Source organism: Thermobia domestica, chromosome 8, assembly GCF_964235325.1.
Source record: "Thermobia domestica chromosome 8, izTheDome1.hap1.1, whole genome shotgun sequence".
Lineage (NCBI taxonomy): Eukaryota > Metazoa > Arthropoda > Insecta > Zygentoma > Lepismatidae > Thermobia > Thermobia domestica.
Window position 1 is genome coordinate 19415933 of NC_137461.1, and position 15607 is coordinate 19431539.

Below are 15607 nucleotides of genomic sequence, written 5' to 3' on the forward strand. Positions count from 1 at the left end.
CCAGGTTTTTCAGAACGCGTATTATGTACAGCAATATTGGAAAGCGTTGGGATATGTTGGTGAATACCAATACACCTCAATGCCTAGCCAATACTGTTGTACACACTGCTGAAAGAAAAGGCTAACACAGCTTGCGTTATAAAAAAACTGGAGAATGGCAAGGTTTCTCAGCTAAGCTTCACTGGGGAAGAATAGGCACATAGGAAACAAAGATGGGGGGAAAAGGTGGCCATGGGAGGATAAGAAAAAAAATTAGGTAAAAAAAAAAAGTGAGGATTAGTGACTGTACCTCAGAAAATGCTAAAACACATTTAAGCATATTGCTAATATGTAGCAATTTAAATCACTAGAACTGCCCTTGGCATGCACTTTTAATAATTCAATCACTGAAAAATATAGGAAATATAGGACATATAAAAAAATTCGAAAATATAAGAAGAAATAGGACAGCTGGGAGCCTTGCATTTTGTTTTAAGCAAAAAAATATTAGATTTAGATCCGATTTTTAAGAGTTATTTGGTTTAAATTAACCAACCCTGGTGACTAAATAAAGGTTATAAATCCACAATTAAGTGCTGCTTTTGGTATCTACTAACCTACCACAAACTACTTGGAATGATTCCATCCGAATTCCAAAAGTAATTAGAACATTAGAGCTTTGGTACATTGTAAAGCCCAAACGATGGTTGAAATTCTGTCTAAGAACTTCGTACCAAATATCTATTTAGACCTTGTACTAATTTAGTATCAATCTATACAATGTGTTATGTATCACATGAGCTGTAAACCCATTGTTAAGAAGACAAAAAAGTCAATGCAACCTTCAGGTAACTGTCAAACCCAAACAGTGAGTGATTTTCACATCTGTATAAATGTTATAACAATGCTATGAGCCCAAACTACAAGTACTTTGTCAGTTTGGAGAGATTTTGCTAATACTGAGTGCATGTCTAATACCGAAAATTCTGAGTGTGCTGTTGTAAACTGTAAAATGAAATTGCTAGAAAGACCTCTTTTCCCAAAGGGTTCTTTTATCTCTACTGTATAGACAGTGAGTTGCAAAAGTGATGACAGCTTTAAACCTAAAAATAGTAGAATTTGTTCTAATTTTTGTAATGACTATGAACTGACTTGGAACATGAATTATTACCTCCTCGCCGCACTAAAAATCTTAACCAAGGTGTAGTTCCAACGGTAAGTTTACAGTGCCATTTTTCCTCCGCAAAATCAGTACGAAGTGATAAAGACAATTAGCAAGAGAAAGGAAACTAGTAGTTGCGAACACTGGAAGAATCGCTGACACCTCTCCCACGAAAAGTGTTAGTGGAATGAATGACAATATACGTGATAATATTAGAAGAATTTGGAAAAAGAAAACCATTTCGTGCGCATGGAAATCGAAAATAGGCGTAACAGCTCATCAAGCTCTATTTAAATTTATTTACTGATTGTTAGATTGACTGTCTACTTAAAAAACAATCTAAGTGGCAATAGGAAGATATGACTGGGTCTGTCACTTTGGATTGTCAAAATTTAAAAAGTTATAAAACAAAATATATGCATTACTGTAGGTGCACGAAATATCTTCCATCAACCCTGTGGATCACAGACTGGTGCAGATCTCCAGGCTTGTCACCACTCAACATCACGAAAATGTAAGTTTTACTTCCCAGGATTATGCCGGCTCGACTAAAGGAGTGTGTGATGAGAAATGAATGAAATCGTGGAATGAAGAAAGGAAACGGAAGAACCCCGAGAAAAACCACAAATATGGTGTTTGTTCACTACAAATTTCACTTGGCGCGAGCCGGGATCGAACAAAGAACCTCATCCACCAGAGGTGAACGTTCTACCACTGATCCACCGCGGTCCCTCAACATTACGAATAACTAATAGGTCATGTAACAGTATGGCTCCAGGCTCTTTTAGAATGATCTTGGCGTATCGACGCTTCAAGTAAAACATTCACTTCTGTAAATTTTAAGCTACAAATTACCGGCAGATGGCCAGTCTGTAGAGTCAAGCAGAAGTGCCAAAACAAGCTATTATCTCATCTAGTAAAGCAAGTAAAATATTGATATTCCGAGTTCCTGTCTGTTCCACTTCCATTTTATAAACATTTCTTAATGTTAACCAATCATCGTTCCGAGTCTATTGGTAGTAATTGCTATGAAATAATCTGAGTTTCGTGAACTGATATTCCTCGAGAAGGTTCCAGACTTGAAAATACTAAACAAGAACTTTCACAAACTGCACTCTTACCCATAGGTATGAAGTACCTTATATGGGGTATACAGGGTGAGTTAAAAGTCCTTGGACACCTGCATAAGTTTGAAAATCGACGGAAGTGATGATGGGAACAGGTTTGATAAGAGGCCGCAACTTTTGGAGTGTATGTCATTCATGGCCGCCATCTTGAAATCCGCCATTTTGGATTCAAGTCAATTTTTTAAAATGGGAAGTGGGCTGTATGACACATCAAATAACACTAGCTTCAGCTCAGGAATTTAGTGGTGTAATTTGTTTTTTCTATCTTGTACAGTTTAGAAGTTATTAATGTTCAAAGGTGGGAAATTACCTTGATACTGACCCCACTTCTCTCTGTTTCAGGTGATCTACGTGAACAGAAGATCGAAATCATCCTTGTATCAGGTGAACGCAGCTACCGAACAATAGCAGTTGACAATAACAGACGGCACCCAGACAGAGAACCGGTCAGCACGGTGGCTCACGTGATCACCAAATTCCAGGAGACGGGCTCTGTTCAAGATAGGGCACATAGTGAGCGACCAAAGACTGCCACCAATGAGGAAACTGCAACGGCGGTTGTTGCGTCGTTTGTTAAAAGTCCTAAACGAAGTACCCGTCGTGTGTCCTTAGCATGTGCAATAAGCCAATCCTCCGTTGTCAGGATATTGCACGCCAATCAGTGGCATCCTTACAAGCTGCACATGCAACAAACTGAACGAGGATGACCCTGATCGCCGGTTGGAGTTCTGCATGTGGACTACTGAACAACACGAACTGGATCCTGCGTTTGCGAAGGGCACACTGTTCAGCGACGAGGCGTGTTTCACTTTGAATGGGGAGGTTAATCGACATAATTGTCGATACTGATGTGACGCAAATCCGAACTGGGTTAACCCGAGTCGAGAACATAGTTCAGCGAAGGTGATGGTGTGGTGTGGCATATGAGACACACACACACATCATTGGGCCATTTTTCATTTATATTAACACCGTAACTGCACCACAGAATCTGATGCTGCAGGACCTTGTGTTCCCTGCCACGCTGAAGGCATTTTCCCATCTTATTTTCAGCACGATGGAGTCCCTCCACACTATGGACTTGATGTCCGTGAATGGTTGGATGAACAACTGCCAGGGAAGTGGTTTGGTTGCTGTGATTCCGTGGAGTGGCCGCCCAGATCCCCTGACTTAACGCCCCTTGATTTTTATCTATGGGGACATCTTAAGCAGATGGTGTATGCTGAGACAATCCGTGATTTGAGGCACCTGGAAGAACGCATCCAACAAGCCTGTGACCAAATTTCAGGAGACATTCTCCTCCGTGTGCAGTCAGAGTATTTGCGGCGACTACAGTTGTGCATTGCACGGGATGGATAAACGTAGAACATGTATTGTAGCATTCAGTATCAAGGTAATTTCCCACCTTTGGACATTAATAACATCTGAACTGTACAATCCGCGGCAAAAAACCTGCAACATGAGGATGTAAGTTTATTGTGAAACTACGCCTAACAGCACAGGGAATGAACATAACATCTAAGTGGAACGAATCACGCCAGGATAAACCTCGGCCTCCTCCCGTGCACACTTATTTTGGAGCAAAAGACTTCGTCCTTTCACAATAAACTTATATGCTCATGTTGCAGGTTTTTTGCCGCGGATTGTACAAGATAGAAAAAAATAAACTACACCACTAAATTCCTGAGCTCAAGCTAGTGTTATTTGATGCCATACACCCCCTTCCCATTTAAAAAAATGACTTGAATCCACAATGGCGGATTTCAAGATAGCGGCCATGAATGACACTCCAAAAGTTGCGGCCCCTCAAACCTGTTCTCATCATCACTTTTTACTTTTCCCGTCGATTTTCAAACTTATGCAGGTGTCCAAGGACTTTTGACTCACCCTGTATTAATGTTTAAACCAATCATATGAACATTTTTTCTATGGCTAAGAAAATTTTCAAAACAAGGACTTGAAAAAGATGTCGTTCCGCCTTTCAAGAATCCTTTTAACCCTTTGGGGATCCTATGGTACAATTTGTACCATACGCGTTTTCCATGGTACATTGCGTTATTTCTCTTCTATTTGAGCTTTTTCGTCCGTTTAAGTCCAGAGGCCTTGTAGAAGACATTACGTATGATTTCAGACCGTCCTGCCTCCAGACATAGGTGATGACTGCATAAGTCAAAAATTTCTTTTCTCATTTTCTAAGCCTATGTTCAATATTTTTTGGCGGGCTTATTTTTCCACGTAGAAGATTGAAATTTTGCACAAACATTCAGTCCACCGAGTAGTATTTACCAATTTTTTTGTTCCGATGTCAGTGTTAAAACAGGGGGGGAACCAGAGGGGCAAAGGGTTAAAAAAAGGGATTTTTTACCCCAAAAATCCCGTTTTTCGTCATTTCCCGCCTCACATACATGATAGGACCACGTGAGTCATACCGTCTGAAAGGCAGTTCCATTCTGAAGAGAACGACGGTCGAATTATTATTCTAGGGCAATTAGGGCCGTCTCAGTGAATTTTTATCCAAATATACTTTTGTATAGGGTAAAAGTGGGGCATGGTAGGGAAATTTTTTCTGGCGGGCCTATTTTTTCACGTAGAAGATTGAAATTTTGCACAAACATTCACTCCACCGAGTAGTATTTACCAGAAGTTTTTTTTCGATTTCTGCGTAAAAACAGGGGCAGTCCAGAGGGGCAAAAGTTGAAAAAAGTGAAATTTTGCCCAAAAAATCCCTTTTTTCAAGAATTTCCCGCCTTAGACACATGGAGACATGTGAATGGTACCGCCTGAAAGACAGTTCTATTCTGAAGAGAATGATTGGCGGATTATAGTCCTAGGGCAATTAGGGATGTCTCAGGATTTTTCCCCCTGAGATCATAGTGTTTTATGGTAATTTGGGGCATTGTGGGAATTTGATAAAAATTCTCCCGCCCTTACTATTCAAGATAGAAACTTGAAATTTGGCACACACATTCAGTATACCAAGTACTATTTATCAGATTTTTTTGTAGATTACTACGATTACACAGGGGGAGGTCCAGGGGGGGGGCAAAGTTCGAGAAAAAAAATTTCCCTCCGAAATTTTCACTTTGACATTTTTTCCCGCTTCTGGTATAGGGTATGAGCATGCAAATGGTACCATTTGAAAGCCAGCTCTATTCTGAAGAGAATGAGGTATGAACCATGATCCTAGGATAAATAGTGACGATACAGTAGCTGCTTGACAAAGTCTAAAAAATAGCCCAAAAAGCCAGGATCCTTTAAGGGTTAAAATCTCATCTTACAATACGGATCTGTCAAATGTAGTTAAAGTTTTTATTAGAAAATATTACGCAGTTTATTATGACTTACAAGATAAAGAAGCTTAAAAATGTAACAATAAAGGAGTAGGAAAACTAAAATGATGCATGTATGATCAACTTAATCAGAGTGTCTACTAAAATTTCAAAATGAAATTTCGTGACCTTTTCTTTACAAAATCATAAAATTTCGTAACATTCTCAAGTGCGAATTTGAGTGCAAATTAGGCTAAATTTTCATACATGAGATAGAAGCATACTTTGCGATTTGGTAGCGTCTAAAGCCCACCATAGACATTTTTGGTAGTGAATTCTGATGTCTTATGGAATAAAATTTTCCGGTCTGCATTTATATTTGTACAGATAAAAAAAATTCGTGACCCAAAAGCTAAATTTCATGACTTTCATGACCGATAGACACCCTGTTAATGGATACTGAAAAAAAATGCAATTTATTAGGTTAATATGTCGATAGATAAACATATGAGCTAGAATAGGGGAAGAAATAGCATAATGGAATTGGAAGGAGAGTTCGACTGGCAAGTATCTCGCCGCCGTTATTTAATATCTATCAGAGAAAAAAAGTCTTCATAATTAAGACGGCATTTCGATGAAGTAGAATGATTGGGAAGTGTATACAGTTTGTAGATACGGCGCAGAATCTCAAAAGAAAATCAATGAAGATGTTAAGAAACTTGCGGAAGGGCTGTGAAGAATATGGAATGAAAAATAGTAGAAAGACAACGAAGCGGTCGATGTCAAACAGAAGAAATAAAACTAGGGGAAACAACAGGTGACAGGGAGGGGGAGGGGGGCGAAGAAATGAAATCTTTCAGTTTAACGTTCAACGATTATGCCGTTCGGCTAAGGAAGACTGAATAAAGCAGTGAATGATGGAAGAATTGGTGAAGGATAAAGTGGGAGGAAACGGTAGCCCGAGAAAACCCACGAACACGTTATCTACCACAAACTTGCTTCGCCGGGGATCGAACCAGGGACGCCACTCTCCCCGAGGTAAGCGCTCTACCAATGAGCCGCCGTGTTCCCAAGGGGGCGATGGAGAGATCATGGAATATAGCATGATTGCCCGGAAACATCTGGATCACAGGACAGATAATTTCCTAAAATGGCGACAATCACGGACAGCGACGCGAACGGTAAGCATCACAGAACACTGAAAACCAGGATATTGCAGGTAAGAGCATAACACAGCCACCACGTTTCGCGGTTGAGCGGAAACACTGCACAGCATACATTTCTTTGGGCGTCCGCCACACAAATTGCCTTTGGTTTGAAATAAGGTTAACTACGTTCATCCGACCATATAACACGTTTCCAGTCATCAGCCGTCCATGCTGCAGTTCGCGGCATCACTAGCGTCATGATCCCGTATCAGCGGTTTCACCGGTGTAAACTCGTTCCCGCATATCCATGTCATCGTGGCAGATTGGCAGGTGCTGATCGAATTCATCTGGCACTTGCACCGTAATCTCACGACTGTTCTGAGTGACTATTAATTCTCGTCGGGATCTGTGACTTACGAGTGTTTCCGACTACTATTCCTCTTCGCCGATGGAGTTTTGCCGTCAGTTTCGTAGGCCGTCATAACAGACCTTTTCCCTCACAGCATACATAATACATGCCACATTTGTCATACTCCCACATAATCGAGTACCAGTAAGTTGCTCTCTTTGGAAACCAAGAGAGATCGCCCATTCTACACTATCACTGCCTGCTCAATTCAATGCACACTTTCACTACCACTTCTCACGTAGTACTAAGTTACCCTAATAATACACTGAATTGATATCGAACCAATGACTTACATTACAGATAGATATTCCCTATAAAAACAATTTTGGTCCTTACAGGTGACATACCATTTCTTAAACCTATCCATTTTGGTTACAGTGCCTTCCTCACACCCACAAATACGGTTACCCCTAAATTAAAGCAAGTCTAAAATTCAAAATGATGTTGGCACTGAGTTTAATATCGCTCTTTCACTACCACATCTATGAACTGTGGACCTGCAGTTTAACACAAGTTCCAAACCATACTACAGCAGCTCCTACCAGGAATCCAACCCGGGCTTCCCGTGCGAAAGACGGTGACGTTAACCATTTATCCGCGGACTCAAAAAGTTTGTTCTACAGGGTGACAGTAATCAGATTACCCTAAATACAGTTGCAATATGTATATTGGTAGATGAATTATACAAAATTGAAATTCTCAATCGAAATTTCTATCAGAGAATTCGTGACTGAAAAAAAGCCTTCTTAACATGTGCAAATCGACAGTACTCTCAGAAATTCTACTGTGTTACAGAGTACATAGTGAACTCTTGGCCACCATGTGCAATTTTTCTCTTAAAAATACCAGCTAATAAAGAACTTTAGCCTTACCTTCTCGATGTTATATTTTTCCAGTGCCTGTGTTGCGCAATCCACTGCATCCTGCTGCATCTCCTCTCCCATGTCAGCATTTTTGATAACTGCCTTGCGATCCGACATTCTGCTACTGGACCTGGAAAGCAGTTTATATTACTATACATACCCTACTAGTGCATTAAAATCATAAATATTAATAAGAATTCTACATACAACTAAGGTAGTACCCTCCATGCAAACAGCCAGCATATAGTTAGGTAAAAAATAAATCTGCCATTGCACATAAGCCACAAATTAAGGGCCACCATTTGTTGCCTTTTGAAGGGCACTGAGGAAATGGGCCCCGTTTAGAATGGCAGAGACGTTGAAAATAATATAAATTTGTCCGTTTATTTTCTATTGCCAACAGCATGTCAGAAGTTCAATAAAATGTTACAGTTATATGAATTCCGGTATACAAGCTTGACACTCAGTAATTGTTGTGAGAAAGTGTGCTTTAGACGTCTCAAAATTTAAGCCCTGACTGGCTAGAACAAAAGCCTGTCATGCCATCTGGGAGAAGCTGGTAATTTTTCAAAATACAAATCTGAACTCAAATTATCCAAAAATCTTAATCTGGCACTAATCTATAAAGAGACACCTACTAGCAACCTTTCCAAAAGAATACATAAGTGATCGATTACGTTTCTTGATATTAAACAAATTCGGTGGCGTAGTCGGTAGAACATTCACTTCTGGTGCCAAAGCTCCTGTGTCCAAACTATTGGTTCACGATATGTGTTTTGTGGTAAACACTGAGTGGGTGGGTTTTCTCGGTCCATTTCCTCCTCTATTCGCATTCCATTTGTTGAAAGTTAACTACGTTTGCTAAAACTTCAAAGAGAATTCTAAATTACAAACAAGTACTGCTGTAACAAAAGAAATGTTCACCAAAATAGGTATGAAATTTTCAATTCTTCCTTTGTTGCAACATTATTTCATGACAGACATAGCGACTTTGAACACTGTTACACTACGTGACGAAGTGTGGCAACGTGAAAAAAATTCCCGTGATTCACAAATGTTACTGGAAGCCGATCAGCCGCAGTGCTGACCAAGCGTACGTTAAAATTAAATAAAATATTTAACTTGACATACCATGACAAGGTCATTTACGCCCAAGAAGAGAGATAATTATTGAATAATTCATGGAATTCTGTGCGAAAAAGCGAAAAAACCAAGACAACTCATGGACATGTTACCCATGTTGATAACGCAAGCTAATTAACTTGTGTTTGCCGAAGATTGTATTACTATTCATGATCTGTTCCCTGATGGGAAACACTATCGCACGCCACTGGTTACAGGGTCATTTCGCATGTCTACATATTTGACCTGAAAGTATGCAGTAATGTCATTAGGGCCATCCACTGAAATTTGAATGACTTTTTAAGTTCACGGGTGCAAGCATCTCTGAAAGGGATTGAAAAATCAGATAATTTAGAATTTCCTAAAGACGCGGTTTCAAATAACGCGTACACACTTGTCTTTTCACGGACCTCCAATTTATGTCTCCAACAACTGGGTTAGTTCACTACTGAAGTATGTTGATAATCCATAAACGGAAGTGTAAGGTATTTTGTCACGCCGAAACTGCATTTTCCTGCCAATCTCACTGTCTGGGAACATCAATGAGCATTGATTTTCTCATTACACTTCGAATACACGATAATAATTCTACTTTCGTAATGCTATTTTTACTAAGAATCCCTGTGTACCTTGTTTCGTCCCCGCACTCTTATCCACTTCCATCGGAAAACCCACATTTGAGCACGCACCACCACAAGGAAACTTTTGGTCTTGTACTGATGAGGTATAAATAGGGTAACACTCCACGACAAAACTTACCAGCTTGTTTTCTTGATCAAATGCGTAACTGTTCCTAATATTGAAATGGACTTTTTTTTTTTTAATGTTTACTGCTTGAAGTTTCATGTTACTCAGCGAAAAGATACTCATGTCAATGTTACTTGAATCCATATTATATATATATATATATATATATATATATATATATATATATATATATATATATATATATAACAATCATGAAAGATTGAACGTGGTCTTAGAATACCTGCAATCATAACTAGAACACCTCTTCACTTTCGATCTACCTCTCCAACTTAAAATTCTACGTCAATAGAAAGCAGTAACTATGCATCCCGGCTCTAATTTCTCGGTCTTTCTACATAGCAATAAGATGTCGAAAGTAAAAGCTCGTTTACGATTGTTATAGAATATTTTTCTTTGCCATGTACACCGCTTCGATCCACTGGATAAATAAACTATTTGCTATTTATTTCAGTTTGGGAACCAGTTTGTGTCTAGTCTACGCATTTAGGAATTAAGTTTCCAAGATAAGAAATTAAAATAATAAACTAAGACTTGTAAACAATGAAACAATATTGCGCACTTTAATACATAATAAAGCTTATATACACTCATTTTCAGATTGCTATATGTTCATTTGGAATTTCTTCTAATATCCTTATTATGTATAGTTTCGCACATTTGACTTTCTATGTCCCAGCAATGAACACTATCGTTAAAGTTAGTTAAATTTCCACACCAGAAAGCGAGCAAAGAACAGCATATTCATGGAAAAAAAAAAAAAAAAATCTTGTTCCGGAACATTATTTCCCAGGTGAAAAGTCAATGATTGCAAATTCCTAATTTTACTATTCTTGATACAGCTTTACGATTACTGACAGACGAAAAAGGTCGTTTAACATTTATACTTCACATTAAATTATTAGTTTAACGTCGTACAAATGAAATAGTAATTACTAAGGTAATGACGTAAGAACAGGAATACAAAGAGGAGAAAACCGACCCACTCAGTGTTTTATTTACCACAAACCCATGGTTTCGACAAAGGAACTTTGGCGCCAGAAGTGTACATTCTACTGATTTCGCCACCGAATTTAATAGCATGCAAACTGTCAAACCCGCGTAACATCTGAAACGTGATCGATCCTTCGATCAGTTTCCTTTATTCAATGTAGCACGTGATAAGTCAGGGAGCAGGAACCTGTTTATTTTCCGAGTTCTAAAATTCAAGGATTTTGGCGAAAAACATACAACAGCAAATAAACATTAAAACAGGAATTGCACATTATGAAACTTCGTTACTTCCACAGAGCATTGGAAACAAATTATTTTACGCTAATTTGAATCGCAAATTCTAGCTGTCCCGTTTTCTTTTCTTTCATTTCACTGAACTGATATAAATAAATCCTGTCCTTGTTACGTATTTTTGGAGGTCTCTCCAGCCTCCAGAACAATTTTTGTGTTTCCTCCCAAAAGCTGCACTCCAGTTATGAAATATTTTTGCACGTCCTACCTGAAGCATCTTGTTTTTATAATACGCTGAGCATTTCGTATTGGCATTGAAAGACATACAAACATTTGGCTCAAAAAATGAATAAAGAGAATATAACTACTTCTGTACCACAAATATTCTTCCCGAACTGCTACATTACTGGATATCACAATAGTTTTAAAATTAGAATGAACAATATTAAAAGGAAAAAAAAAAACTTACGAGGCGCATCATTAAATCAAATTTATAACTATTGATGGAAAATTATTAAATATATACCTTTATAAATGTATAACAAATACGCATTATAAGCACAAAATAGAAGATACATTGATATCGTATATAAAGATCAAAAGTCCGATGAAACTAGTCCGGTAATACACCGAATATTGACCTACTGCATACGCTGATGTCCAACTTTATCAGCTACTTTTGTGAACTTCCGAAATAAACCTCTTTCCGAAAACTGTACATTAAAATACATTACAATGAAAACACATAAGCTCAAATACAAGTAACAGTATTCCAAAATCTCTTCGTTTGTACCATTATCTACCCTCACTTAATGGAAGACTGGAAACTCCGATAAAATAAAGACCTCTTGTTCACTTCAACCATAGGTTGGTGGGCCACATAGAAATTTTAAAACTTTCTCTCGCTTGTGGGAACGAATATAAAGAAGGCTGGAATTATGCGTGCGTCGAAAATGGATTTACTTTTCGGTCGCTGCTCCAACTACACAGGCAAATGCAAAGACAACAGTTAATGCGAACTACTAACCGAACAGGTTTGTTACACATTATTGAAAATCAGTTAAGTTTCTACATTTGACGCTGAGAATTGAAGAAAAAAAAGGCAACCACACCTGAAATAATCTTAAGAATTTTTGCTTTAAATGTTCATAAAAATCTCATTCTTAGCAAACAAATTCTGATTTACCAGAATTCCCCGACTTTACACGGTCTTCAATTTGTCCCAGTTTGTTGCCCCTCTGCTTAGAACTGTTCATTTATTTTCAGACTTTTGCGTTTGGAGTGCATTTTCAGGAAAAGACTATTGTTGCATTCGCCCTTACTACTCAGAACGCTTTTTTTTTTTTTTTTTTTTAAGTTTAATAATCATTAAGATGTTCTAAGTTTTGTAACAATTTTCTCGTAATAGAACTTATTCCACTGATCAATGCATAGAAAGAAAAAGAGGAAAACTTGATAACTGGGGCAGACTTAGACAATGAGTATATGAAGAATGGACGTTAATATAATGGTTACTTTCCGAAGTGCGGCCGAACAACTTTCCTAATGCTAAATTTTTAAAAATAATAATTACAAAACTAACTGGAAACTTTAGAGGATATTTCGTGTAGATTTATCAATATGTACGTTATGTGTAAAACCTGCTTCTATATCTTCCCATCAGACGAAACTCTGCTCAAATAGCAATGGGGGCATAGTGGCAGAATATTTACCTCTGATGCAAGGGGTCCACCGTTCGATCTCCGGCTACAAGGTTCTGGTAAACAAAAAATCGTGTCCGTGGGTTTTATCCAGCTGCTGCTGTTTTACCTGTCTCATTTCACAATTCTTTCATAATAAATCACCGTTAATTACCAGTCTCCTTTAGCCTACGAGCACAACGTAGGACGTAAACCCCAAATTCAACAAAGCTCAGTCAAGATTGAACTGAAAAATTCCCCCGATGAAAGATGATCAAATTCTACTCTTAAATAGGTAATAATGTACTGAAACTTTTTCATTTTGATTCTGTTTACAATTTAACTTTACAAATCCTATCAAATTCAACTTACTGGTACAAATATCGTGTTTTTTACCGCAATGTTAAGATTCCTCCACGAGTGGAACTCACGCATCTCCGACAATCTATTTAGTACAGCAAACATTACCTAACTGAGACTGACAATATTACTGCCATTAATTTTTAGGCAGTCCAAGTAAGAAAGAAAACAAGTTTGTATTCAGTATAACTGACTAAACGCCGATGCTATTACGAAACCGATCTAGTCTGAAGCACTCTGATTACAAAACGAGCTAAACCACATGGCCACGATAATTCAACATAATGTAATTAAAGTAATTTGTGAAGAATAAGACCTAGATTTGAACGTTTTCTGGATAGAAAAATGGTGGGAAAATATATTGGCCTAAGTACTAACTTACCTTAAGAGAAATGGTGGCGGAAAGCAAGCAGTTTGCAACAACGAATCTTTACATATATATTTCTCGGTGTACGTAATTTATAGTAAATTAGAGAGAATACAGGATATTTTCATAACGAAATAATGAATAAATAATTAATTACACTTAAATCACGAAATCTGCAGAAAGGGTACCTGTCTATTTCCAAAACAGAATAAAATGGGGGAAAAGTCATTTTAATAATTGTTACTAATCCAACAATACTCTTCTTTCTCATCTAAATAAGAAACTCCTGGTGCAAGAATCCTTAATGGACCTGGGCCTACCAGTCGGCTTGTAGCAATAATGCTTTTGGGATGGTGTGGTCATCATATCGGATTCCATCGCCGTTGATTCTGGCTTTCTAGACCAGTTTGCTTAGTTCCGCAATCGTCCTCACGACGTTGGATACACATCGTAAGGTAACTCACCTAGTAAGCACGATGTCACATCTCTGAAAAGACCCGGCGTTGCTTAACTTGCGAAAAAGTGCTATTCCAGTGCAGCTAGGCCGCATGATTTCTTTCCCATCTACAATTAGTGTCCTTTGGTAGTTCTTTCTGCTGTAATATTCAATTATTCAACAGGTCTCTTCCCCGAAAAACTTTTTGATTTAAATAATTCGATTTCTGTAGAACATAACTTTTTCTCCTTCAAATACTTAAAAATAAGCTTGGGATTTAAGAAGCAAACTGCATGATGTCTTTCCAACAGAATATACAATTTAAGCTATGAACACCCTCCGGGAAGTGTTAACACGTGTCTCCGTATCCAAGGAGAAAAGTAATGAGTGGATTGGTGCGTTCAACTTATCAGTTGAAATGAAGTATAGGAATCGTTCAAACTGGATATGTTTCCGCTACAATTTCTCCGAAGAATTACACTGGAAACTAATACACAAGGATTACCTTTCGATACCCACTGACCTCACCTTTCATGACAACTTGTGAGAAAACACTCAAACCGATTTTACTCATAGCAAATTCTTCTCGTGTACGCCAACGTGATACCAGCCACTGCACTACATTTACACGAACATTCAGAATACACACAAGAACATACGCTACAAAGCACAACACGTTCACTACACATAAGTGTTTCTTCAACCATCACGCACAAGTAGTAGTTGCCGCTTCGCGGCTGTTTCCATGTCGACGAGCGTCGAAGTTCTCCTGCCCTACCAGATGGCTCCATGCTAAGACCGATGCCGCTACAATACAACTGTACTGCATGCTTACTGCAGCATCCCCCTTGGAGCAAAAACTTCCTACACTTTATTCTCCACACACCTGACAACGCGCAGGAACGCCTCCTCAGGACATGAATACGCAGAGCAAGCAGCTCACTTGGACGCCACAGGGCGCTAACACCTTCACGCTTTGGCTATAACGAGGGAGAGTGGAGAACAACTACGATTAACAAACCGATGTAATAATGAAGCTCAGCGCGTATGTGAGATGGCTTACTTCTCTAATCAAGAAAATATTTTATATACATGCCAAAGCTTGCGAATAAGTACATTACTTTCTTGCATTCTCTTGACGTAGTATTTTTTCTCTCTCTCTCTCTCTCTCTCTCTCTCTCTCTCTCTCTCTCTCTCCAATATAATGCCACTCCAGTGGGAAAAGGTCCAAAGTGTCTTCGTAGCTCTCATCATACACTAGTAGAACCTAAAACTGTATACGGAAACAGTTGACATTTTCCAAATGATTTTTCAAAAAAATTCTGTCAAGTGTCAGCTAAAACTTAAATCATGTAACGTGCACTAATAGAAATTATGCACTGTTCACGCAATATTATTTAATAAGGTCAGCCATAGCTATAATAATAATGCTTTAATATTCTGCCGTTAACAATTCGTAGCTATTTCATACTTGAACCACTGTTTTCGTTACAATAGTAAGCTTAAATCCGATAGTCTTATTTCATAGTATTATTGATACTTTGTACAAAGATGTTAAGGTTTTCAGGAATAAACATTTAACACAAACACACAATAAACATTTATACAGATACGGAGTTAGTGCTATGCGCAGTTATTTTTCCTTTTAAAAATGCAAGACGGCAAAAGAGAATACTTCACCCTTTCTAAGTTGATAC

At 38.3% G+C, this 15607-nt stretch overlaps 1 protein-coding gene across 3 annotated transcripts in view; it reads right to left on the reverse strand.

Annotated features, from left to right (window-relative positions):
- The window catches only part of LOC145692749 (dynein light chain 1, cytoplasmic), a 63758-nt gene that overhangs the window by 7886 nt on the left and 40265 nt on the right, over positions 1-15607 (reverse strand). For all 3 annotated transcript variants that reach the window (XM_081768186.1, XM_081768188.1, XM_081768187.1), the window contains one exon: positions 7967-8087. In XM_081768186.1, coding sequence (XP_081624312.1) covers positions 7967-8087 — 121 coding nt within the window. The remainder of the gene's footprint in view (positions 1-7966; positions 8088-15607) is intronic.